Source organism: Solea solea, chromosome 11 (assembly GCF_958295425.1).
Source record: "Solea solea chromosome 11, fSolSol10.1, whole genome shotgun sequence".
In the NCBI taxonomy this organism is placed as follows: Eukaryota; Metazoa; Chordata; class Actinopteri; order Pleuronectiformes; family Soleidae; genus Solea; species Solea solea.
Window position 1 is genome coordinate 18,766,421 of NC_081144.1, and position 26,279 is coordinate 18,792,699.

Genomic DNA, 26,279 nt, shown 5'->3' on the forward strand with positions numbered 1-26,279 from the left:
CAGTGACGTAATTCTAATTCCTCCTCAGTATTTAGACAAGAACTCAATACTTGGTGGAATAAGTAGTGAAATATTATTAGGGCGGTAATGCGATATTGGCATAGACCCTAGAGTTGCTCAAGGGCTCTATGGCACCCCCTAAGGTGAAAACAGAGGCAAAATTGAGTTCCACCGAATTTCGCGAAACTTGGTTGGAAGATGTTATGGACCAAGACAAACAAAACAGTGACCATGGCCTCAACTCAATAGGAAGTTGGCCATTTTACATTTTGACGTCCATTTTGCTACATTGTGAATTGGTCTGAGCACATTTGTCATACCAACATAAAAAAACACGTTGGACTAGACCAGTTTTTCTCAAACTTTTTCTGACTAAAGACCACTTAACCCAAAAAAAAACCCACTGTATTTCTCAAGTCAGACAATGCCACAAAACAAATATTTTTTAATACATTGAAAACAACACACATATGTTGCAGGCAGTTTGAGAAACACTGAAATTAAAACACTAACATTTTAAAATTTAAAACATGATGTGTCTCTTGCTTGTCACCTTGCGGACCACTAGGGGTCGCTCGCGGACCACCACACTTTGAGAAAGGCTGAACTAGACACATCAAAGGCAAAAAATTGGCAAAAGGTTTTGTGGATGCAAAAGGGCATGGCCTTGGCAACCATCGGCTATAACTTCAATGTAGGCCTATAACTTCGGCATACATTGACTAATCTTCATTTGTGACACAACAGACTATTCCGTGGCTTTGCAATAACTTTTGAGGGGATTAACAAATAAAAGTGAAGACTGCTGAGTGAGGGAGACAGTGAGGTCAGTGTGACCCCTGACTTGAGGGGGGATGCGAGGGCCCATTCACATCTGCGCGCAGTCCTAGTTTTAATTTAGTTTTTTAATAAATGATTGGGTTAAAAAAAAAAAAAATTCTATAAACTTATTATCTGAATTCCAAATGAAAAAATTATAATGAATACCAGATCACATAGGGCCACACGGTGTTGTAGTGGTTAGCACTCTCGCCTTGCAGCGAGAAGACCCGGGTTCGAGCCACGGTTGGAACAAGGGCCTTTCTGCATGGAGTTTGCATGTTCTCCCCGTGTGTGCGTGGGTTCTTTCCGGGTTCTCCGGCTTCCTCCCACAGTCCAAAAACATGCAATGTGGGGATTAGGTAAATTGAACATTCTAAATTGACCATAGGAGTGAGTGTGAGAGTGAATGGTTGTTTGTCTCTATCTGTGTGTGGCCCTGCGATGGACTGGCGAACTGTCCAGGGTGTACCCCACCTATCGCCCGATGTAGCTGAGATTGGCACAGCACCCCCCGCGACCCTCTGGCAGAGGATAAAAGCGGTAGATGATGACTGACTGACTGACCAGATCACATATGGGATCATCAAAATTGTACAATTACATGTGTAACAACACGAATTGGAACTCTGCACAGCGTAATCATACGCAGTTCCCTGACCTCACTGTCTCCCTCACTCAACAGTCTGGCTGTTGGGTCAAGTTTGGGTCAAGAATGTTGAAAAGAAAATATGTGTTGTTGTACACCACTAATGCAAGTAATATGCCCCATACAGGAGTGTCAAAGGTCTCAGTGGGGACTACAATGATATGAACACAGCTGAGGCGTTGATGATCTCCAGCATGGGCTTCAGCTGTGAAAAAACAAAACAAAAAAAAAAATTATATATCGCACTTATGACTAGCACTTCATAGTTTGGCTTACTTGAAGCTCACTCACCTCTAGCTCTTATTTGTACCCAAATGTTTAAATGCAATTATTGTAAGTCGCTTTGGATAAAAGCGTCTGCTAAATGACATGTAATAATGTAATGTAAAAATCTCTCTGGTTGACCCTGCTCTCTGCAAGTTCAAGCTGGAAGTCCAGCGTCATCAGCCAGCAACGGGAAAGAGAGACCTGTGCGTCCATGCTGCTCCAACACCTCAAACTCTAGCTCTTCAGGATTATTAACTGCAGCCATCAAGATGTGCTTTTCACATGTAGCGAACCGCTGCACCATAAAAGACTTGAGGTTACCTGGGATGTGACGCACAAATTTGAATATGCCACCAGGGCACAAAGTTCAAGTACTGAATGGCATCAGGTGAGGAGGCCTAGACTGACATTTACATTTCTGGGAGATCTGTCCTGCATGAGTGAGCTTTGAAAGTCTTGCTGACTTGCAGGGGATTTATCAGACACCAGCTATGAAGAGGGGGCTGGAAATGGAGGAAGAGGCAAATTGGAGCTAAAGCAAACACGTCCTTCCTGTTGACAGGACAGATGCTGGAATAAGTGGAAGTGGAATTAATTGGTGTGATTTTGTTGTCTTCGTTGTAGACACAATAAATATACAGTGATGTGTTGGAGGTGAGAGAAAACTAGGGTTTTCTCAGTTGTTATGTAGAGATGTCTGTAATCTCTCAGACAGCGGTAATATTGTATATATGTAAATATGGTATGCATCTTTATTTTGTTGTTTTATAATTAAGAACACAGTTAAAAAAGTAACAGTGTGAATCTCCAACCTTTTCAATTTTAATAATTCATAATTCTGCTGTATGCAGAATGATAACTGGAATAAAACCTCTCCTCATTCAGCATGCTTTGTATCCATTTAGTGTGATAGTGGTGTGATTTTGCCAATCATGATATCTGTTGTCACTGACAGTACTTTGGAGCTGAATGTCAAATGTAGATTATCTCATCCATGACCTGGATGACAGGTCCAATCAATCTACATACTTTCAGCTCCATTGTGTTTGCAGTGATGACGGATATCTCAGTACAGGCAAATAACACCAACATAATCTGAATAAATAGGACACATTATTCTTAAAACTATAATAATAAACATTGATATCTGACTTTGAATTGTACAACTTATTTTGTCTCGTGGCACCTGCATCTAGTTCAATTGTGTCTCCCCGGAAACATGGTGAATCTGCCTTAAAATTAAAAAAAGCATACGTGTGTTTAAAAAATACTCTCTACGTCTTGATTTGACTTAATTTTTTATAATTAAGATTTTTTTTAAAAACAAATATGTTAATGTTAACAGCACGACATTACCGTAAAATAAACCATACTCATCACTAGGTGAGTTTGGTTTATTTTAATTTGTATAGGAAGTTTAATTTGAAGTATAGCCCACATCCGGCTATGGTTTCGGGTTAGCTTTAAGTTCGCCGCCATATTTCTCCGGGCAAGACGATCAAATAACAGTGGTTGAAAGAAAACCACAATGTTTCCGCTTCACAATCTATTTTATTTGATGTTGTGTATGATCTGCGTGGAGTAGGTAATAAAACATTTTTTTTAAACGCAATACCTTCTAATTTTTGTATGTAGACCTACATAGGATGGTATACCACTGTAATATTAAAAGTGTATGATTAACTGTATAGGTATAGTATAGCAACAACACTAAAACATACAATTATATTATAATTTCTATTGTCCTTATTTTGTATTATCGTTGGTTTGGATGTTGTTATCTCCTATATATATATATATATAATATTATATTTTACCGCGTTGACCGGACCAATATGGCGACGACGTTGACGTAGGATTTCAGGGGCCAATGCAACGTCTGCGTACAAGAATGGTTAGCAGGTACAGTAGCAGTGTAGAGAGGGAGTCATGTTAGCTGTCTGTGTTCTCTCGTGCTGTAGTCTTTTACTATTCGGTGGCCGCGGGCAATGGCCGACAGTAGTATTCCCTTGACGGCGCCTCCGCTCGTGCTAACAAACGGCGGCTAGCAAACAGTGTGTGTAACTCCTTCGAAGCTCTTGTTGCTGCTGCTGCTGCTGACTGGCGCTGTCTGGCGCTGACTGTCGTGGTGGTGCAGTCACTGTGTGGAGCGACCGATACAACAGTTTGCTGTTTATTGTTTTATCGGTCCAAACTGAAGTGTGAATTAAGTGTACCTGGCTCCATGTGAAGACACTGTGAGAAGAAGCTAACTACTGCACACTGATCTCGTGCTTTAAGGTAACGTTCTTAGTTAATAATGTGAATAGAAACACAAACACACAAAGTGTCTGTTGAACACACTGGTCGGCACAAGTTTATTGTACGTGAGCATTTGTTAAGCTTGGGTTGACTTATCTCCAGTCGGAGCCACATCACCAGCTCTGTCTGTCACATCTGCTGTGATTCATTTCTTAAAGACACACCACTGCAGCGTGTGCTAATGTAACTGTGGTGTTTTCTTCTGACATATATTGCGATTTTATTTATATATATAAACTATTATTAATATTAACAATTGCAGTCACTTTATAAATTGGGGTAAATTAAATGCTGTTCATTTATCAGTATCACAGACAAATGGCAGCCACATTTTATACATTTGGTTGAGTTTTGTTGCATAGAGTTGGACATACAAGGATTCAAAGGTGTTATTGTATTATTATCTATTACAGAGATAAAAAGTTGCTGATGCATTTAAAATCTTGATTTATCTCTTCATCTTCATGTGTCTATAAATTATTCTGTGTAGACAATTGTATTTAAACAAATCTATATGAAATTGAAAATGTAGATAAAAATGACCTAATTTGTGAGGATGATCAGCTACAACATTAAGATTAATGGTTTCAATGTTTTGGCTGATTGGTGAATATATGTATGTAATTGTGATCGCATGTGAATTATCAGACCAGTACGAGACAAAACCACTTATTCGATCATCATTATCCTTTTAATCACTTGACACCAAATGGTTTTTATTCTTTCCAGCTGCTGCAGCAAGGAACCAGTCCTTGGAGCATTCCTACCGACCTCTGCACAACCGAGAGACACGCTGATCAATGTTAGGACCAATCAGAAGATAGACTAGCCTTTAAACACGCCATCAGCTCCTTTTCTCACCCACCTATCGGGCCCCTGAGGGCCACCCTAAGCGGGTGTGATGTCCGGCAACAGGCCGCCTACCAGGCACATGCTGTTGCACCTCCTGTCACCATTCCGCACCCGTCAGGAGCAAGTGGTGCTGGCCCGCAGTGAGAGCCTGCCAGGAGAGCAGGTACTGAAGGTCACAATCACAGAGACCATAGTGCTGGAGGCTGAGTCCGGGGTGTGGAACTGGCGTTCTTTGACCTACTTGAGCTTCTGGTACTTCTTCAGCTTCTGCACCCTTTTCCTCAACAAGTACATCTTGTCGCTGTTGGAGGGGGAGCCCAGCATGCTGGGTAAGGAAAAGTCATATGCACGACTTGTGTTTGTAAGGTTTGATTATACAAATTTTATATTTTATATTAAAACCATCGTCAAATAAGTTTACACTATGTTGATAAAGCCTATCAGCTCCACGTGACTCCCTCTGTGTTTATCAGTTCAGCTGTGATAATGTGTCATAATCGTTTTGTGACCAGGACCAAACTTCTTGAAACTGTGACACCAAATAATGTATCACTACTATTATTATTATTATTATTATTATTATTATTATTAGTATTATTGTTATAGAACAACAGACACTTTTACAGTACAGACGTTGAACGTATTATTTATTATATATTATAAATACTGTATATGTGTATCTGTATATTTTAGCAATTCAACTGAATATGTACCTTGTAAGTAAAAGTACACCTTTGAGAATTTCTCCACCTTCCAGCCATGTAAAATAAAATGCAGAGACATGCAACACCTGTGCAAGAAACAACTTTATTAACATGACCTCTTATTCACAGTGAGCACATTTTCTATTTTTATTCTGCATCAGACTTTCGAACACTGTTCAAAAACACAATCATGCAGCAGTTTGTAGGCTCACTGTCTTAAGTGTGAAGTAGATCATGTGCAAACATAAAATAGCCTAAATACTTCTCTAGCCTTAAAACACACACTTTTTAGTTCATTTGAATCAGTACGTACATCTGCTTCATTACTGTGTGCGAATGGGTGAAAAACTGTACTAAAAGTGCTTTAACTGATCATCCAAATTCAAATAGCACTAATATAAATATACAACATGTATCATCCCATGTTTCTGTAGGTGCTATTCAGATGGTGTCCACCACAGTCATTGGCTGCCTCAAGATGTACATTCCCTGTTGCCTGTACCAGCACAAGACTAGAACTGAGTATCCCTCCAACTTCATCATGATCATGCTGTTTGTTGGACTCATGAGGTGGGTTCTAAGGGTCAATAGTTGCTTCTAAAGGCCCTCAGGTGTTGACTTGCACATTAATATTTTTCAAATCTGTATCCAGCCAATATGTGGGTTTCCATCAGCATCGTTTTTAAATTTGCACAAACACCTGATTGGAAACACAGATACGTTTTTATGCTTGAGAGAGGTGGAAAAGTTTGCTTCAGCTATTGATGCTCTTTATTTACACCATTTTCTAATGTAGGCCTTCACATCAGCGACTGAAATTCACTGTGCGGCATTGTCGCTTTCATTTTCATGACCATCATTGGTCAAATTTTGTCTTGCACATGTCTAAAGCCTGCCCCACACTAGAGGATTTTCAAAACTGACTTTATTTTAAAAACATGGGAGACCACAGACACAATGATCTTTGTAATTGATTTTCAATGTTTTAATCCTGAGAAAGCACAGACACAGTCAAGAAGCAGGACCACACACTCGGCCTTTAATGAAATGATGACATTTGGGATCTCACAGAAACTTCTGTGATTTAATGTGAAACAGACATGGTGGCAGACTGTCAGCATCGTCGGTTAGTAGCTGTTGTGTGTGCGTGATGTGTTGTGCTCAGAAATGCAAAAAAAAAAAGCTGTTGATTTAGTCATGGCTGAGAAGGCAGTATTAACTTGGCTTGTACAAGTTAAGGTTCCAAACAAAAGTACACAACATCTGTTTCCCGGTCAACTCGCTCTCATTGTTTGTTGCGGAGTTCTGCTCACGCCCCAAACATGTTTAATACTTACGATTTGAAATCGGGAAGACTCTGCTGTGTCTGATGTTAAAATTGCGTCTCTTAACCACTAACATTGCTGGAAGGACCAAATCGGGACCAAAATCTGGCCAGTTATCCTGTAGTATGGGGCAGGCTTAACCAGTCAACAGTTTGTAAGCTAAAAGACAAACATCCTTATGTTCCTAGCTCTCATTTCTCAACAAGTGTTGATCTTGTATAGGTGTGGTTTTTAATTTTTAAGTAAATTTACTGAGCACTAGCTCAGCATTGCTAGACACTGACACCACCTGTTTCCTATTGCGTGACAAGAATTGCTACACAATAAAAGTGTGTGTCCAATTTCACCTGCTCGTTCTTTTTTTTGCTTCACTGTTGCTATGCAAATATCCTAAGGAAGTAGTAGTATTTATTGAATGTTCCAAAAAACATGTGTTAACTTCCTGCTTTGACATCATCTTTGGCAGGTTCACCACAGTGGTTCTGGGCCTGGTGAGCTTGAAGAATGTGGCAGTGTCGTTTGCAGAGACAGTGAAGAGCTCAGCACCCATCTTCACTGTCATCATGTCCAGGCTGATTCTTGGCGAGTACACAGGTAAACACTGTAACACTGTAAGAGGGGCTCAAGTGGGCATTCTTTCTTTTGTGATGCAAATTACCTTCTATTTTTTCTCTTGTCACAGAATTTATAAAATTCGGCTTATCCTTTAAAGGTTAAATTAGGGAGATCTAATGGTGAGACTGCAGTTTGTTACAAATGAAGGTCTTCCTCCATTCACATCTTTCTTTACCCAGTGTGTGAGGGAACTGTGTGGGTTTGGTGACACACAAAAGTGGGATGAGAAAAAATAAGTGGAGCTCTTGTCACAAAGAACATAGTGTGACTATGCTGAGGTACGCTGGGTGTGTCTGTTTTATTTGCTTGAAATTCCAGTTTGTGAAACTCCAGTGGCACTAGTTTGGGCAGTGTCCATTCACATGTATTGTTGACGTCCACTCACACATGCGCTAAAGTGGGTTTTAGGTCTGAAGACACCCAATCTGTCCTGAATGCATCCTCATGCCAGGTCTAAATGGCCTGCAGTGTTCATTCAATCATTTATTGTCTACCTCTGTATCCTCTACATGAGGAGTGCAGGGGCCTGGACCCAATCCTAGCTGACATGGGGCAAAAGGCGCTCCGATAAAAGCGGTCCATTCCGCTCCAGCACTTCTATCCAGCATGCCCACATGATCACAACAACAGCGTGTGTGTGCTACTGCTATTTCAGAGGTTTCTTTAACCTCTGAAATCAAAGGCTACGACTCCGCACAGCGAGCGCGAGCTGGCCGTTATCACCACACTAGCTCATCCTGAGGCGAGCTGCTAAAACAACATTATTTCATAAACCAGCACCACCTGTCGACTTTCCACAGCCTCCATTTGTTAATTATACCCCAAAAACCAGCCATGCCAAGAGCTTTCTGTGTTTTAAATGTGTCCTGGAGCTCCACACAGAGCTAAGTCGACTGCGGCCGGTCCCGGGGCTCCGGCTGTACCTGCGGGACGAGTCACTCACCCTGTGTGGGTTGGGCTAATCCACAATAGTGAAAACAAGGGGGGTGTTCTCTGAAAACACTCTGTTACCTGTGAAACACGGGTGCTCTGAAAACACCCCCATTTGATGAAATTAACCATAGACTGTATGAAATTAACATGGCAAAAAAATCCAATATTCTTATGTTGAAAGGTTAAAATTTCAACCCATTGGTTATAATAAATGGATCAGTTTTTCTTATACCTACTGTTGCTGACTATTGTTCTCTGTTTAAGTAATATCACTTGATCAAGCCTATTCTAACATTCCTCACTACAAAATAAGTAATTAAAGTATGTATGATTTGTGCTGTTATCGGATCGGTATCGGCCAATACTCAAAGTTGCAATATCAGTATCGTATCGGAAGTGAAAAAGTTGTATCGGGACATCCCGAATAAACGTTCACTAGAAGCTGAGCTTCTGTGAGGATTGAGGTTATTTATGACAGTTACATTTATTTTAAAAGCCCAGTTTTAGTTGGACTTACACAATAGTTTGATTATCTCATCATGTAAACATACATACATACGTGTGCTGTTCTGTTTTCCACGCTGCAGGACTGTGGGTAAACCTGTCCTTGTTCCCTGTCATGGCCGGCCTGGCCCTCTGCACAGCCACAGAGAGTAGCTTCAACATGCTTGGTTTCTGCGCTGCTCTCTCCACCAACATCATGGACTGGTACTGCAGCGCTCAAACACAGCTTTTCCACAGCTCAGTGCTTTGACTTAACTTTGCAACCTGTATCTCTGATTTCAGTTTGCAGAATGTGTTCTCCAAAAAGCTGCTCAGTGGAGACAGATACAAGTTCAGGTACCAGCCTGAGATTCTATGTTGGAAGCTGTACAAATTAACATTCCTGTGCTATTAAAAACTCATTGTTCAATTATCTAATCATCTTATTTCAGCCCTCCTGAGCTGCAGTTCTATACCAGTGCAGCAGCAGTCATCATGCTTATTCCTGCTTGGGTGTTCCTCATGGTAGGTACAAACAGAAATTGCTGCAACATTTAATTAGATCTATTATATAATGAGAATAATTACACACAATTAGGGAGAGTTATTTGTTAGATTAATTTCCTTGAGGCCAAAATTGCCTCAAACATGATCATGGCATTACAGTGTGTTTTCTTTCTTTCTACATATATTCCATCAGCCAAATGTGAGTCCAGGAAGCTTTACATACTTAAAGACTTGTTTCCACCAGGCAGTGCAGTGCAGTGCACTTCAGCTCATCACACAGAGCCGTTTTGGAAAGATAAACCCTGATCTGGCTCCTGGTTTCACCACAGTTTAGCGTAAATTATGAGCGATTGACGCAGATGTGTCAGCTAAAGAAACAGTGTGACGTCATCGAAGCGTGACGCAGCGTAGCTTGCTAATAAATGGCATAAAGGAGAAGAACAAGACACGTTTAACAAAGGGTAACAATGGAAAACATCCAGCATTCCATCTTCTGTCTTCTTGGCATGCAGCTGTTTATTACAAGAATAAGACGAGTCTGGTTTGAAGGAAGGCTGTGTGAAAAACCATCACACTGAAGTGGTGATTCTCTGTCGTCAGTTCAACGGACTGCAGTGAGTCTATCTCCACCCTGTAGGAGCCAGACCTCCGTGCTTGCTCTTCTTAATATGGAAACTCAAATTCTTACACACTGAACCTGTACCGAAATGTACCGCTTTGTTGAAGTGGGGCTAAAGAATTTTTATTGACCCAAACTATGTTTACATGGACAGGACTATCATTGGAGACAGATGAGTAGCAACACATTAAAGATGCTGATGCACCAGAGTTAATGTTGCACTGCGTGTCTATGTTTCCAGGACATTCCGGTGATTGGGAAGAGCAGGCGGAGCTTCATCTTCAGTCAAGACATTATCCTGTTGCTGCTTTTTGACGGCTTCCTGTTCCACCTGCAGAGTGTCACAGCCTACGCTCTCATGGGACGGATTTCCCCTGTTACCTTCAGGTAAGAGACAGACACGAACCCTTCTATAACATTGACTCTGGAATCTACTCGATTAATACATTTTAACCCAGTCCTTGTTTTCCGATGAGGCTGATTTTTACACTGTATTATCAGAGTTCCTGGTGAGCTTTGCAAATATGCTTGAAGTGACCTGTATTTATTACAGTACAGATGTTTTCCAGCCATGCATATTTGCTCCCTTACTCCCTCACTTTCAACTTATGTTAAAGGGGCATTGCACTGATGTTTCACATTAAGTGTGTTTACAGATTATGGGGATTATTGGGAATTGAAAATGCAGTGACTAACCAAGGGTGGGACCAGACATCTGTTAGCATAGCACACCTATATCTCCAACCAATCTGTAATCATTTTGATATAGGGATGTGGACTGTCTTATTTAATTCAATATCAAGTATTAATTTGTAATAACAATGGTAAAAATGTGTAAAACAATACTTATATAATAATCTTTATGGCAAGTGTTACTGATTGACTAGTTTAAAGTGGGAGTGAGTCTTACATTTAAACTTTTACATATAAACGGATGTCTATGACATTCATATCATTGGTTATCAGCTCTGTATTACTCTCTGTATTTCTAAATATTCTGGTGTTGAGATCTGTTGGAAGTGATTTATTTTATGTGGAGGCAGATGGCATTGTGCTAGTAAAGCCAGACAATTACAGAGAGGTTGGAGTATGAGTGAATACACAAAGAAGCACCCATGAAATTATACAGAAGTGAGTGTTAATGCTTAAAAAAAAAAGTCATTCAGCAGTTTTTGACACACTTTGTCCCCGCCCGCCTGCGCTGCTGTTGCAGTAAACACAAACGCTCCCTCTGTCCGATGAACAACGCGGCATAAAACGTTACATTGTTAATGTTCACAAAGACAGAGGCAGTATAATAACATCAACAACAAACACCAAATCACCAAATCAAATGTTTCTCAAAGCGGCTGAATGTGATGTTAACGCCTTGTCCTTTCATCAGTGTTGCCAGTACTGTCAAGCACGCTCTATCAGTATGGCTGAGCATCATCGTGTTCAGTAACCACATCACCATCCTCAGCGCCACTGGCACTGTCCTGGTGTTCATCGGCGTCTTCTTGTACAACAAGGCCAGACAGATCCAGAGGGAAAACTTACAGGCACTGGCTGCTGAGCAGAACCATAAACCACTTCCGGAGGACCAGAAATTCCATCCCTCTCCATCTCACTGACGACAAAGGTGCTTTGAAAGGGATCAAGTGAAAACAAAACTATTTGATTTTAGATTGGATGACTGGATATGTACACACCGCAGTTAAAGCAGCTCAATGCAAACTTTGACAAGCAACAACAGGGCTCTAATCACAAGCCATGTAGAGGTTCAGTGCATAGGACCTGCACCTGGGAGTAAAGGAAACACATCGATCTGAGGTATCAGATGATTTATAGAGAAAATGAAAATAAATGCAGTGGTATATTTTTTATTCTATTTCTGTCAACAGATTTCTCCTAAATGCTTCACATTAGAGATTTATCCTTTTAAAAAAACAGTCCCTTCATCAGAGTGCTGAATACGCAGTCCCAGCATTGTCTCCGGACTGGAAGTGCTGTCGCTGTAATAAACATGGCATCATACAAATCTGGTTTGTACAGTAAAACATCAGGACTGTGTCTGGGTTTTACTGACTTCTAAAGACAGACTTTACGAGGTTTGAAACATTTCTACAGTTTGGCGTTTAAACCCCCCCCGGTTCTATTCTGTGTCTTTCTGTTGTGACTGGCTTGGCAAAAGTCACTGGTCTGACTGGACTTCCAAGCCGTCACACTGGTCCTGTGGAAATGTTCATCGGTCCCTGTGATGAGGACCTCAAATACACTCTTGATCCTGTGCTATGTTGTGAGCTAGTTAGTTAGTGAACAGGAAAGCTCAGGGTGTCCTTCAGTTCTCTGAAGGAAGTGACTTCTGTAAGGTTTTTGTCTTACTTTTACAGTGTTTGCTCATTTTGTCGCCGCTGAATGTATGCGTTCGTGGAAAAAACCTGATGTGACGTGTGTCGTACAAACCTGAAACGTCTCGCAAAGAGGGCACAAGTGCCAGAGGTATGAGGTTTTAGGAGCCTTCGACTGGCTGTTCCACACTTTTTAACCACATTCTGCATTCTAGGAATGCTTTTCATCTATCATGAACTGTTGCGCATATTTAGGCATTTATGTGCCTATTCTTTTTGTAAACTGATATACGCTCTATATTGCATGTTGGGATGGCATCCATGATTAGTTAAACAGGCTTAGAAAGGATTTATAAGTTGCTGTTTATCCATAATAATAATAATGGGGCTTTTGTTGTTGTTTGTTTTTGGGAGCTTTTTGCTTGAATCAGTTATGACTGACAACCAGACAATCAAATAAGTTTTAGACAAACCCCAAGTTCCCAAAACTAATATTAATGGTGAAATAAATACACACAAGACGAATACAGTAAAAGTTTTTTTTATAATTTCTTATACAGTAAGAAATTGCACATAGCATTATCAGAGATTAAGTTGTTTCCTTAAATATTCTCTAAATTTGGACTGTGAAAAGACAGTGGGGATGGTTAGGAGTAGGAATCCATTCAACTTATTTAATTATTATTTTACTGTGGAATGTCCAGATATCTTTTATGGAAAATTTAGCTATATTTTACTTTAATTTTCTCAAACTTTCTACAGAGAAATAACTTGAAACTTGATACAAACAGTGTGGGGCCAGGACAAAGAGTCCAGTGAAAGTTTTTTGTCAGGTTTGAGTGTTGATTTTTTAATGAATATTTTTGAACTACTCTGTTCACTAAACATTTTGCATTTGCTTACTGTGAGTGATTAATTCATGTTTTGTTTTTATCCACAAATGAATTGAATTGAATTGTTTGTGAAGGAATCAACAGATGTATTGATGGGGCCAATGTCACCATGTTCCATTCTCTCAGGTGATTGCTGTGTCATTAACAAATATGAAATCCTGTTGAAGTTGACCACTTTAATTAAACAAAAAAACTTCATGACATCTTTAAAAATTGCTTGTGTATTTTTCTTATTGCTGGATATAAAGTATGATATTTCTACTTTGTGGCTCACAACACAACATACATCAAGATAATAGCTGCTGTTATCATTTTTTCCCTATTCCAGGAGGAGATGTGCTCTTACTCAATTTAGAGCATCCATTTAACAATGAGCATTAGGGATTGGGTTAACAATCATGTTAACCTGATCCTGAGCTTCAAATCACAGCTTTAGTTCTCTGACTCTGCTCACATGTCCAGACAAAGTCCAAATATCTGTTAATAATTGTCTAGTTGCTACATGTTTTCAATCATTTTAGTAATGCTTCATATTTGCTGCATGTGCATTATCATTATCAGTAGCATCGTGACTGAGGCAGACAAGCTGAACCTCCCTGAGCTGGTCTCATTACAGAAATTCTCCATCCATGCAGTTAACTGTTTGCTCATCTGTGTGGGTGGCTGATCTCAGACAATGTCTCAGGTGAAGACACCTGACTCCTGCGCTGGTGTGCTTGCACTTGGTCTGAAGTTCTGAACAAGTGTAATTCTCTGAAATGAGGATACAGTTCACAAACAACAGCTCTGGTGGACATTCCTGCAGTTGGCATGACAACTGCATGACACCTCAAAACCTGTGGCATCTGTGTTCTTTGATAGAACTGCACATTTCAGAATGTCCTTTTATTGTGACCACTTCAAGTCCACACCTTTACAATAATCATGCTCTTTAATCAACATCTGGATATGTCTCACCTGCCAGGTGGATGGATTGTTGTAGTAAAGGTGTAGCGCTCACACATACAAATACAGATGTTTAAGAGAAATATGCCCTTTGTTTGCATATAGGAAATCTTAATTTGCTTTACTCAAATTCAAGGATAATGGGAGAAATAACAAAAGAGTGGTATTTATGTTTTTATTGATTTAACAATAGAATAGCCTCAGAAAAGGTAAAAGGCAAAATATATACACTAAGTGGATTATAGGCTATTTGTAAAGTTTAGCACAGTACTAAATGTTATTGCTATATTCTATATAGAGAAGACCTCTATTTACTGAAATACTGAATAAAAACATCTCTGATGTATCTTCTTGAGTCTCTGGATCATAATTTCAAAACGATCTCAGAGTGAACACGTTCATTTTCGTTCATTTTACGTACTGTACATGTCGTTGTGACGAGGTCAGTGTGTAGTTCTGGAGCGAACCTATAGGAGGCAGCAATACGCCAGTAGGAGACTAGTAGAAGAAGAAGAACAAACAAAAGATAACGTCATCATAAGTGGACTGCAATCTGCTCGTAAACAAGCAGTGACGTCGGTGAGATGCGACACGAAGGACTGAAAAGCGGCGTATCGGCTGGTTTAGTGTTTTCAGTCATTCGTTCGTCGTGAAGACTGGTTTGCGTGACTATTTTTTAAAACTGTGATTTTACCTCTGCTTTGTCTTGTGTTGACATACGAACAAAGTCGGTTCTCGAACGCTAGAAAGATAATGAAGGTTTGACTCTGTTGCTTTGCTAACGTTAGCAAATACACAATTAACTCCTTGATTCGTTTGACAGTTTGTATTTGGAATAAAATATGACAACTCTTACAAGACAAGACCTTAATTTTGGACAAGGTAAGAAAACCAAACCAGCATGAAATGATCAAGCAGTTGTACACAGGACGATTTTCCCCCCTCTTTCTGCTTTTATACACAATGTTGTTGTTTTTTTAATATTTTCTCTTTTACCGGCCACAAATGTACATTTGCTAAATACAATCAGCAATTGTAAATTTTCTATAACATCTTCGCCTTGTTGTCATATGTGAAGAAATATCAGTAAACACTAACCTGCTTGACATTTGTATTTGGTTTAGTGTGAGTTAGTCCTACATCACCCTGTGGATTTGTCTCTTTTCAGTGGTTGCTGACATCCTCTGTGAATTCCTTGAGGTCGCTATTCATCTTATCCTGTATGTCCGCGAAGTTTATCCCTCTGGAATATTCCAGAAGAGAAAGAAATACAACGTACCTGTGCAGGTACACATATATTTGCACCCACCAGCTATTTTATTAGGTACACTTGACGATGCCTAATAATGTGGCAGGTGAGATACCCAGTATGGTCCTCTGGGGATAGTTGTGTTTGGAGATCTCAGTAAATTGTCTGTTTCTGAAATAGCCTGTCTGAGACATACCACCTTTTTTTTTTTTTTTTTAAAGTATCTTAATTTCGTTATTAGAAATTAAGCAGGTCGACATTACCATGTCTACATGCTTAAATGTATTGAGCTGCTGCCGTATGATTGACTGATTACATGTGTTAATTATCCGCTGAATAATTTATAAAGTGGCAAGTTGGTGTACTTTGTATATTTATAACATGCTCACAAAAGTGACATCTACTGTTACTTTTACCTCTCATACCTACCTGTCTATGGGGTGTGTTTATTTCTAGATGTCATGCCACCCAGAGCTAAATCAGTATATTCAAGACACACTACACTGTGTGAAGCCACTCATTGAAAAGGTAAGACATGCACTGGCGGGTACAGATGGATATCAGGTAACTTGTGTCATCTGTGCTGACGTCTTCCCCCTCTTACCTTCCAGAATGATGCAGAGAAGGTGGTAGTTGTCATCATGGACAAAGAGCATCATCCAGTGGAGAGATTTGTGTTTGAGATTTCCCAACCTCCGCTACTGTCCATCAGGTTTTTTCCTGATTCATTTATTATTATTATTAGTATTATTATATTGAACAAATATCTTTCTTGTTCTGCTGCCAAACGAACATGCGTGTTATTTTGTGTTTATGTTGTCAGCTTGACCATGGTCCTGACTTGTGCCTTTTGTTTTCCAGCTCAGACACTTTACTCTCACATGTAGAGCAGCTGCTGAGGGCATTCATCCTGAAAATCAGTGTGTGTGACGCTGTTTTAAATAATAACCCACCAGGTAACATCAACAGTGATTAAATATAATTACAATGGAATATACAAACACACAACATACTTTCTATTATTTATTTATTTTTTAACTCAACACACTTCACAATCCTCCAAGTCAGGATTTGGCATGTCAGTCAGCAAATGCTTAAAGGGGACATATTATGCAAAATCAACTTTTTAATCATTTTAAAACTTATATTTGGGACTCTGGAGGCCCTAACAGTCGCCAAAGTGTGGAAAAAGAATACTCAGTCCTTTTTTCATGGTCCCCCTTAGTGTAAGTATAGGCGATAAAACACGTGATGTTGAATTCCCTGCGCGTTATGACGGCAGCATGCGCATTTCACTGCAAATGTTACCACCCCACCAGTAAGTTTACTTCGAGAGCTCCACCTTAGCTCCACCTTAGCTCCACCTTAGCTCCACCTTGTCCCTGCGAGAGTGCGAGGGAGGAAGAGCGGTATTATGTCAACGCGGAGGGACAAGTGTGCTATAAAGTCAGCAAACGTGTGTTTGTGTGTTCTCACCACTTCGCATCAGACTGCGGCCAGCGGTCGCCGTATTTAGTCAGCAACCGTATTTCACCGACGTACAAACACACACACACATTTTTAAGAAAAGGTCACATAGAGCTCATAACTGACCATTCTGACACGTCCTAATTAGAAATATTTGTTCAGTACGACCTCCATGACCGGAGCACAGACTCAGTCTGATACAGTCACATACAGCGGCAGCGGTGAGCGGCGGTGGCGATTTTCACAGAGTGTGCCGTCACGGGAAGAGACGTCCGACACAAGGATCAAGCCATGCGGTGCCGAACTGTAAATCAGTTAAAAAGACTTGCTGATCGCCAGCGGCGGCAAGCTGCATAAACTGCCAGGGCTGGCAATCAGTGGTGCTGTCCCTAAGTCTTTTTAACTGATTTACAGTTCGGCACTGTTCGGCTTGATCCTTGTGAAGGAGGTCTCTTCCTGTGACGGCACCCTCGCTGTTTTCTGCGCACGCTGCCATGTTGATATTGTCAGAGAACTAGTGGAGGGAGGGGGAGAGGAATGGAGCGGTGGGAACAGGAGCTGAGTAAGCGCAGTAAAAAGGACAAATCAGAAACCCCCTGGAAGAAGTGGGTGTGTGTTTGCGTTCTGACCGAGAAACCGAGCGTTCTGAAAGGGGCGGGTTTGGCAGGGTTGGCGAAATAGGGTATAATATGTCCCTTTTAAGTTCAGTCACTTTAGGGAATTACTATGAAACGTGAATGATAAGCATGAGATCATAGATCAGCTCATAGATCTATTTGTTTGACCTTTTTTTTCTTGTTTGGTTACAGGGTGTTCCTTCACAGTACTTGTACATACCAGAGATTCTGCCACACGTAACATGGAGAAAGTTCAAGTCATCAAGGTGAGGTTTACAAAGCACTGCACTAACACAGCAGCATGTTGTGCATCGTTATCACTACCAGAGGTTTCTTTGTATATTACATAACTGCTTATAGTGATTATTTTTCTTACTGCAATTATTTAGCATGAAGCTGATTGAGAGAATGCCAAGAGTGTCCAAAGCTGTCAGCAAAGCAAAAGCTGGTGACTTTGAAGAATCTAAAATATAAAACATATTCTGTTTTTGTTTACTACATAATTTCATGTGCTCCTTCATAGTTTGGATGTCTTCAGTAATGATCTATACTGTAGAAAATAAAATAAATAAATAAACCAATTGTTTAGGCTTATAGTTATGGTATACAATGATTAGAAGACAATTCAATTTCACAGTTGGAACAACCCTAATCCAAGCACAGAATAATTGCTGTACATGCATGTGCTGTGTGACAAATGTGTGCATTGTCTTCCCCAGGATTTCCCATGGATAGTTGCTGATGAGCAGGAAGTTCACATGCAGGAGCCAAGACTCATCCCACTGAAGACCATGACATCTGACATCGTAAAAGTGAGCACAAATGACCTACTATAGATTAGTGAAGTTAAATAGTTTTAACACTCAGCAGGTGGAAGGTGCTGCTGGTGAGCCAGGAGAGGCCATAAAAATGAATGATTAATAATTTATGTTAATAAAGATAATTGATAGGAAACGTTTATGTTCAGTTACTATTGTTACTATCTGGTCAACAAATGGGCCATTTAAGGTATGGACGTAGACTATTTCTGCAGCCTCTGACGTCACACACTATGTCGCCTGGTTCTGTGACTCTGTTTTGTTGCATTGAAAATGCCATCATCATTGAAATGCTCCCACACTTGGTGATATTTGCTTGTTCTTTGTCTGTCACAGATGCAGCTCTACGTTGAGGAGAGAGCCCAGAAAACATAGGTGTTACATCTGCAGCAACAGTGAACCATGAACAGTGTCCATAATGTAGCCAGTCAACCGTCCGAGAGAAAGATGAGTGTGTGCGTGTGTGTGCGTGTGTGATGGGTGAGAGTGAGCTGTTGCTACTCAAACACATTTTATGAAATGAACACAGTTGGGTTGGACTGTTACATTTGTTGTCTAGCCATTATTTAAGCACATATTGCATTTGAATGTAGAGTTACTAAATCATCTAAATGTCAACAAAACATCCAGAGGAAGTAAACGTCCTGTGGAACCCACTTGTATCAGTTAAACCCCGACTCAGTTGTGTTGCACACCTATGGAAAAATACTCATACAGTAACTGTTTTTCTAAACGCCTTAAACCATCTCGCTTTGTTTGAGGTGTGATTCATAAATGACAACATTGACACAAGTGTCAAAGCTGTGATGTGTTATGTTTACATAGAGTTCCTGTGGAAAACAAGGATCCCTGTGTGTTTTCATGTATACTTTTGCAAACATCATTAATGTTTCCTCCATTTTAGTCTGATATCATGTAAAAACATTATTAAACTTTTATAAAAAAATGTCTTTAAAGCATCTGCGCTACAAATCTCTTTTATTCAATCTTATAGGTGCAAATCCTGTTTTACCTTAGCCTCTCCAAATATATATTGCTTATATATATTATTATTATTTCTTTCAGAAAACTAGTTCAATATTTTTGTGTGTGTAATTCTGTTAAAAAATATTATAAAAGCTAAGAAACTTTTCTCTGCAATGTTTTGGTAAGGTGTTCCACACGGGTCTGGCAGGTGATTTTGGAACCAGATTACCAGGTATTTATAGGAATTGACCATTTCAATTGTTACGTCATAGGGTGCATACTGGGACAGTTATTGGAATGAGAGCTTCTATTTAGTCTCATTAGAATTTAAGATGAGCTTGAGACTGTTGGAATTGATCAAAAACAGTCTGCAGGTGTGATACAATGAGAACAGGAGAGAAGCCAAAGCTGTACAGAATTGTATCATTCTATGTAGAGTGTGAACAGTGGTGGACCTAAGATTGACCCCTGTGGAACACCTTTAACAATTGTGAGGAGGTTAGGTCTCAGTGTTGGCTTGTAAGATTGAAAAGCTCACACCAGACTGGTCAACAGGATTTTACCCGAAGCTAAAACCAATGACAGTTGCATGAAGATAATGTTTAATAAAACATTTGTGCATTAAACAAAATCTATATTGACATTGAAATATTGTCAGTTCGTATGACAATAAATATGGCTCCTTTGATTTCCCTTCAGTGTTAAGGGACGCTTCATTGTAGTTTAAAAAATATAAATTATTCAAAATGTATCCACAATGTGCAAGTTCTACTCTTCCCTGGCTTGGCTCCTCCTCTCATCAGCATCTGTGGATGTAGTATCCTGTTACGTATCCTATAATGTAGATGGAAACCAGCGCAGCCAGAGACCCTGCTGTCTTCACTGCTGTTCCGTGGCTGCCGGCACAAATCCTAACGTAGAGTCTGTGAATGTAAGAGAACATGAGGTGGTCAGGTCTAACAACATGGACTGACACGGAATTTATCCATCGTCCATCCATTTTCTACTTTATCCTCCACATGAGGGTCGTGGGGGGTGCTATGCCAGTCCCAGCTGACATGGGGCAAAAGTCAGGGTCACACTCTAGACTGATCGACAGTCCGTCACAGGGACACATAGAGACAAACACACCTACAGTCAATTTAGAGTGTCCCATTTGTCTCACCACCAAATCTGCATGTTTCAAAACTCCGGGAGGAAACTGTAGAACCTGGAGAAAACCCACGCACACATGGGGAGAACATTTATATTTCGTGAATTGCATATTTTGGTGTGAATCGTGTGAAACGCACAAACATGCGCTTAATTAACCTCATTATGAAAATGTCATGTATGCAGTTCGTGATGGCAATGCTGGCAAATGTGATCTAAAAATATGATGAAGGTTAAGTGTGCAAGAATTAGCGACATATAATGGTGAGAATGCAGACTAGGACTCCTGCGCTCACTCCTCGCAGCATGTCGGGTAACTACGATGGCCTCGCTCTTTGTTTACAGTGTGAGCTTCTGCGTGCTTGGGCTGGTTTGTCCATTCAGGCTGCTGTAGAAACACAAAATGACACAAAATGGCGGCCTCTGTAAAGCAAGACCCTTGCTTAAATTACATATCGAAGGCTACAGAAACCAAACAATATTTATCATCTAACCCAAGCCGCACACGAGCAGTATTATCAGAGTAATCCATACCCTGACTGAAAATGCTTGGTAAAAATGTTATATTTAGTATTCGGAGCGAGCCTGTCTCACCTCATCACAGCAGACTGTGATGTCTCCACGTTCATGTTGATGTCGTCCTCGTTCCAGCGATCATACTGCACGCTGCCGGCCTTGATGGAGTCCATGAGGGAAGACTTTCCTCTCCTCACAGGTTTATCTGCTGCCTGGAATCGGGTTCAGGTTCAGAGTTTGCAACGAGAATGTCTACAACTCTGGTGAGCATATTTATTAATGAGGCATTGTGACATTTCATGTGGTGTCATGGGATAGTCGCTGCAAAAAAACAGTTTGAACCACATTGTCAAAGCATTTTCGACCTCCATTTCACCATTTAAAGTGCTATAGATATGCGACATTTAAAACTAGCTGTCTGGTGCCATATCACAACATGCATCATGTCAAGGCCCTTTAATGTATAATCACAGCATTACAGAGATAACAAACAGCTCCCACAATGTGCAAACACTTGCTGACATTGGAGAAAAGCCAGGACGAAACATTGGAAAGACTGGGATTAAGGCTGCACTTAAATAAACTGTTTAATCAGTGATCAAACGATCGTCATTCAAGGAAGAATTGAGAATTGAGATCATTGTATACTTGTATACTCACCTTAGTCAGAAATAGTTAGCGCTCTGGTTTCCAGGACATTAAAAGACACAACTGAGACTGGGTGAACTGTTCCTCCTGCTTGGTCATAGTTCATGTGTTCACTGTTCAAGTCACCCCGTCATAAAGGAACAGGCTGCATTCCACCTGTTGTCTTTCACCTCTTTAAATGACTCCTACTCTGTGATAAAGAGCAACGTGTGCAGCACTTTTCCTGTTTCATTAATCATCACACCTGTGCAGAGCGTGGACTGCTGAACTCGACTGACGGTTGTTTGTAGATGTAAAGAAATCCAGCACACTTAGCTCACTCACTCATGTTATTACTGTAAATATGCTAATGTCGCATGAGGTGAAGATTCACTCCATCATAAAATGTCACATACAGCGTGTTTTCAGTGAGGAAAACTGAGTCCCTGTGGAACATGCCTTCAAATACACTGGGATCCAAATCCCCTCTGTACTGTCACAAGAAAACACATAACCTGTTACATCAATATTAATATAATCCAGAGTTTAAGATTACACAGAGAATCTGCAAGACACTGATACACACAGAGACTAGAGGACAGGAGTGACATGTGGTGTGTTCTTATTCTTTCAGTTACTTTGTCTGGTCATTCTCTGACCTCTGACCTCTGAACTCGACCATTCTCTGGAAACTCCGGAGATGATTGTGCATGAAAACCTGAGTCGATCAGCATTTTCAGACCATGCTGTCTGGTACCAAAAACCAGTTCACTTTCAAATTCACTCCAACTCCAACACTGAAGTTGCCTTTCCTTTTTATTAGCAGGTCGTCGTCGCCATATTTGCACGTCTAAGTCCATTGAGCTGCTGTAAAGTGATTGACTGATTAGATTATTTTGTTACCAAGCAGCTGAAGACAATGTTGTCCAGTGCTGCCGCCCTGTGGAGGCACATAAACACCTGCTACATCTTTTCTGCTTTGCCTCTATATACACCTTTAAAAAAAAAATCAAACACAGGATGTGATGTATTTGAGTTCCACCTTCTCTAACACAGTTTGTATGTAAACTTGATGTCATTAAAAACATCTCCACCCTTCAGACCTTTAACCTTTGCTTGCAAATCTTTACATTAATACACAATTTAATCAACAATGTAACTATTACACACATGTTTATCCTATCAGCTTTGTAAATAAGCTTGACTTTGAAAATGTTTCTATTGGTAAAAAACAAGTAAAAATCCATCGTAAAAATCCATGAGCATCGTGGAACATAAGACAGTATAAAACGAATGCCTTTTTCTTCCTGTGGTGCAATGACAGCGGTGACCGTGTTATGACTCTGTGGAGGGCCTCTGCTCCACTGACGCTCAGATGACCTTTGGTACAGGACACAGAACAGACTCAAACTGAGGCCACGGAAATAAACAGATGAGCTGAGCCGATCCTCCACATGTTCATGACCTGATCTGGAATAACAGCAAAGAATGGCTCCTGGCTGTGCGATCGCATGAGTTGGATTTAGCTCCATGGATTTTTCTGCCACGTGTGAGCTTTAAATTAAATCTTCTTCTTCCGAGTCAAAGACAACAATGTTATCCTTCATCACCTCGCTTTTCCCGACTTCCTTCCTGCCTGGTTGGTTGATTTTAGATGCAAATCCACTGATTAGTTTACTTCAAGGTGAGCTCATACATTTTCTCTGACGTCATCATTGTTACAGCACTCTGTTATTACTACTCAAACCATGTTGTGTGACCTGCAGGACTCGTGGGTTCGTGTGGGATCGCTGTTCTGTGCTCCTTGATGAGAGTGCACTTATTTTTAGAAGACGAAAGGTGAGGAAAATGTTCATACTTGAAGGTGACTTATTGTTCTGACCACAGTCTCATCAAAGTTGTTTCCATTTGTCCTTTTCCCAACAACCCACAGTTGCAGGGATGAAAAAGAATCATCAAACCATAGCAGATCCACTCATCTCAGGAGAAGTCAATCTGGACTTAGTGGGAGGATCCACTTTTTCATTGTGACTTTGTTACTGGCTGTAGTGGGATCCCGTGTGGCTTCTTTGGTGGTACTAGAATTCTGTCTTCGGGCCGTCTCTGGATGGGTCACAGCTGGACCAGTAAGAAAACAATTATCTGATTTAGAAAAGAAAATAATAAAATGGTCTGATATGAAAGGGAATCACTTGATTTGTTTGCTGCACCTACGTTTTTTGCCGAGTTACTATCTGGATTTGATCACGATGATGACGCATGATGTCCGTTTAAAAACAGCCATCATCTGCTTTTGATTCATTCATTATTTCTCTCCATGTGCCACTTTATTCCCCCAGGATTCCAGGAAATTTGTACAGCAGCTGTTAGTGCAAGGCCAGTTCTCTCTGGGCTGTGCCCTCAGCTGCAGTCTACACTTTCTCCACGAGGGGGCGGCCCAGCGCTGGCTATCCCTGCTCTTGGCCGCAGCTCTCAGCTGGTTCCTGGCTCAGCAGGCCACACGCCTGCTGCATCATGTCACAGCTCTTTACAAACTCCACAGCTCGCAGCGCTACTGTGGCGTCTGCATCGGCCTCCTGGCATCAGGGGGTCGCCTGCTGCCCGCACTGTGCAGGACGACCATCATCACCTTCTCTGTGGCTGTGGTCGCTGCTGTGTCAATCATTAATCAACACTTCCTCTCTGCATCAGAGGCCCTTAAGTTCTGGACACCACTGACCATCTGTTACACACTGTTGGTGGTGTACATGCAGGGTGAGCATCATACAAAAAGTCTGTGGGCAACACGTTCAATAATAGTGCAGCCAGTATGGACCCAACTGAAGAGATCAATGATAAATCTGATAAACTGTTTCAATCAGAATGCATCTGTTATTAATCTAAGCATGCTGAAGTTGGAAGTGCTGTAATATTTCCCTGTAATGATGCACTGTGGTTCTGCAGAGGAGCAGCACCGTCTGCCGAGCAGCCAGGCTGTCCTCAACACAGTGGTGGTGCGCCTCGGGGGGCTGATGGTCCTGATGTTGACTGTTGGACGCTGGGCTGACGTGATCCACATCCTAATTTGTTTCTTGGGTGAGGCCAGCTGCCTGATTCCCACCATGGATCTGCTGGATGCAGCATTATATCAGGTAAATCAGTCACCCTGGTGGCAACGGGACTTCTGAGACTCCAAAAGTGGGGCAGAATACCAAAGCTTTTATTACTCCTGTTCCCAAGATGAGACTGAACTTCTCAAACTTGTATCCCAGGTGGAGAAGGTTTAACGCCACGACAGATTCAGGTCAAAATATTCTCTGATTCAGACCACAGGGCCTACTTTTAATCTCACTGAGCTCCCTGGTGATTGTAGACTTTCAGGTGAAAGACATGAAGCTGATGCAGAGCAAAATAATGTTGCCTTGTGTGTGTTGGCTTCACAAAACAGAGGTTTAATCTACTCTGCAGATACATTTAGCAAGGATAAAATCAATTTATGTCAGATTCACTCTGACATAAAAAAGTAAAATGGTACATAATGAACCAGGACAAGCGTTCAGTTTTCTGATGCTATTATTCCAAAACAGGAGCAGATGTCCTGACTTTCCACAGCTACACTCTCTCATCATATTTTGTCATGCGCTTCATCTGTCGTGTTTGTTGTGTGCATACAGGATGAAGAGGATTACACAGACTATGCAAAGAGGGATCATCGACAAAGGCCACGGGAAAAGGAGAAGGAGCACAAGTGAAATTTTAAACTTGAGGCACTTGTTTTTAATCCAGTTATCTAATGTAGGTCCTACTAGGACAACACCAGCAATGACTTACTGCGTTTGTATTGAGATTGTGTAATGTTTTTCCATAAAAAAGCATATTATGACCAGTGAGCCAGTGAGTGATTTTAAACCATAATCTCAATATTGGATAAAGGTGAAAAAGAACATGTTGTTCTGTTTATTTGCAGAAAGGTAACAATTGTTTCCTCAGTGTAGAGCATTACACTAACATTTGACTAACATTATTCCAGAGTTTTGTCATTTTCTGACACGGTCTCAGGTGACAGACCTGCATTTGTACATTTGTATGATGTCTTGGATGAGTTCATGCTTTGTCCACCTCTCGACAAGATTCACTTGTCCATGTTTTCTTTCTGTGGGTCCAATAATAATATAGGGAGCTTTGACCCAAGGCGTTCCATGACTGACGGACAGATGAATATAAAAACAACTAAGTTATAATGAGGCTTACACTGCTATAATCAGCTGTATGAGGTAATTATGTTTTATCACTAAATGACGTCAATTAAGGACGAAGAAAAAAACCCAAAACAATCTGCTTCAGAATGTCATTGATTGGCTTTATTTTCAAAGGTTACTAATAAAGGTGGAATAATTCTCCCTAAAACAAAACACACCCTGTTTAACCATTAACACGTATAGCTCCAATACTCTTTGTTTATTGACCCATTTCCTACATTTACACTGCAAGGTACGTCACTGTAACAACAGATAATATAGAGAGACTACATAAATCGGCGGAATAAATACATGTTTCAGTTGTAACCGAACAAAAGTAACTTGTTCTCTTTAACGTGACAAGACATTCGTTGAACCACTAACAATTTACACAGTGGTTTAGCTTGT

The 26,279-nt window shown here is 40.6% G+C and overlaps 3 protein-coding genes across 4 annotated transcripts; all 3 read left to right on the forward strand.

The window, feature by feature from the left end:
* The first annotated feature begins 3,572 nt into the window (after window positions 1-3,572).
* LOC131469030 (solute carrier family 35 member E2A-like) lies at window positions 3,573-13,500 on the forward strand. The gene is made up of 9 exons (XM_058643855.1): window positions 3,573-4,015; window positions 4,766-5,217; window positions 6,027-6,162; window positions 7,384-7,511; window positions 9,053-9,173; window positions 9,252-9,305; window positions 9,401-9,473; window positions 10,316-10,461; window positions 11,459-13,500. The coding sequence occupies exons 2-9, from the start codon at window positions 4,938-4,940 to the stop codon at window positions 11,685-11,687; spliced, it is 1,167 nt and encodes a 388-aa protein (XP_058499838.1). The 5' UTR covers window positions 3,573-4,015; window positions 4,766-4,937; the 3' UTR covers window positions 11,688-13,500.
* A 1,294-nt stretch (window positions 13,501-14,794) lies between these two features.
* Window positions 14,795-19,352, forward strand: mad2l2 (mitotic arrest deficient 2 like 2). The gene is made up of 8 exons (XM_058643365.1): window positions 14,795-15,124; window positions 15,411-15,529; window positions 15,948-16,019; window positions 16,103-16,203; window positions 16,353-16,447; window positions 17,768-17,841; window positions 18,295-18,387; window positions 18,730-19,352. Exons 1-8 carry the CDS (start codon window positions 15,085-15,087, stop codon window positions 18,766-18,768), a joined length of 633 nt encoding a protein of 210 aa, XP_058499348.1. The 5' UTR covers window positions 14,795-15,084; the 3' UTR covers window positions 18,769-19,352.
* A 3,639-nt stretch (window positions 19,353-22,991) lies between these two features.
* Window positions 22,992-25,523, forward strand: tmem82 (transmembrane protein 82). Of its 2 annotated transcripts, none has more exons than XM_058643363.1 (6): window positions 22,992-23,338; window positions 23,421-23,493; window positions 23,594-23,780; window positions 23,994-24,408; window positions 24,598-24,785; window positions 25,308-25,523. In XM_058643363.1, exons 1-6 carry the CDS (start codon window positions 23,248-23,250, stop codon window positions 25,383-25,385), a joined length of 1,032 nt encoding a protein of 343 aa, XP_058499346.1. In that variant the 5' UTR covers window positions 22,992-23,247; the 3' UTR covers window positions 25,386-25,523. The 2 variants fall into 2 exon arrangements, with proteins under 2 accessions (XP_058499346.1, XP_058499345.1); XM_058643362.1 differs by having other exon boundaries at window positions 22,994-23,338; window positions 23,588-23,780.
* The last annotated feature ends 756 nt before the right edge of the window (window positions 25,524-26,279 follow it).

Coding starts and splice junctions, on each gene's coding strand:
- LOC131469030 (XM_058643855.1), top strand. CDS start 4,938: ATGTCCGGCAACAGGCCGCCTACCAGGCACATGCTGTTGCACCTCCTG. Junction 9,174..9,251: donor TCCACCAACATCATGGACTG/GTACTGCAGCGC, acceptor CTCTGATTTCAG/TTTGCAGAATGTGTTCTCCA. Junction 9,474..10,315: donor CTGCTTGGGTGTTCCTCATG/GTAGGTACAAAC, acceptor CTATGTTTCCAG/GACATTCCGGTGATTGGGAA.
- mad2l2 (XM_058643365.1), top strand. CDS start 15,085: ATGACAACTCTTACAAGACAAGACCTTAATTTTGGACAAG. Junction 15,125..15,410: donor AGACCTTAATTTTGGACAAG/GTAAGAAAACCA, acceptor GTCTCTTTTCAG/TGGTTGCTGACATCCTCTGT. Junction 15,530..15,947: donor AATACAACGTACCTGTGCAG/GTACACATATAT, acceptor GTTTATTTCTAG/ATGTCATGCCACCCAGAGCT.
- tmem82 (XM_058643362.1), top strand. CDS start 23,248: ATGTTATCCTTCATCACCTCGCTTTTCCCGACTTCCTTCCTGCCTGGT. Junction 23,781..23,993: donor GATGGGTCACAGCTGGACCA/GTAAGAAAACAA, acceptor TTATTCCCCCAG/GATTCCAGGAAATTTGTACA. Junction 24,786..25,307: donor TGGATGCAGCATTATATCAG/GTAAATCAGTCA, acceptor GTGTGCATACAG/GATGAAGAGGATTACACAGA.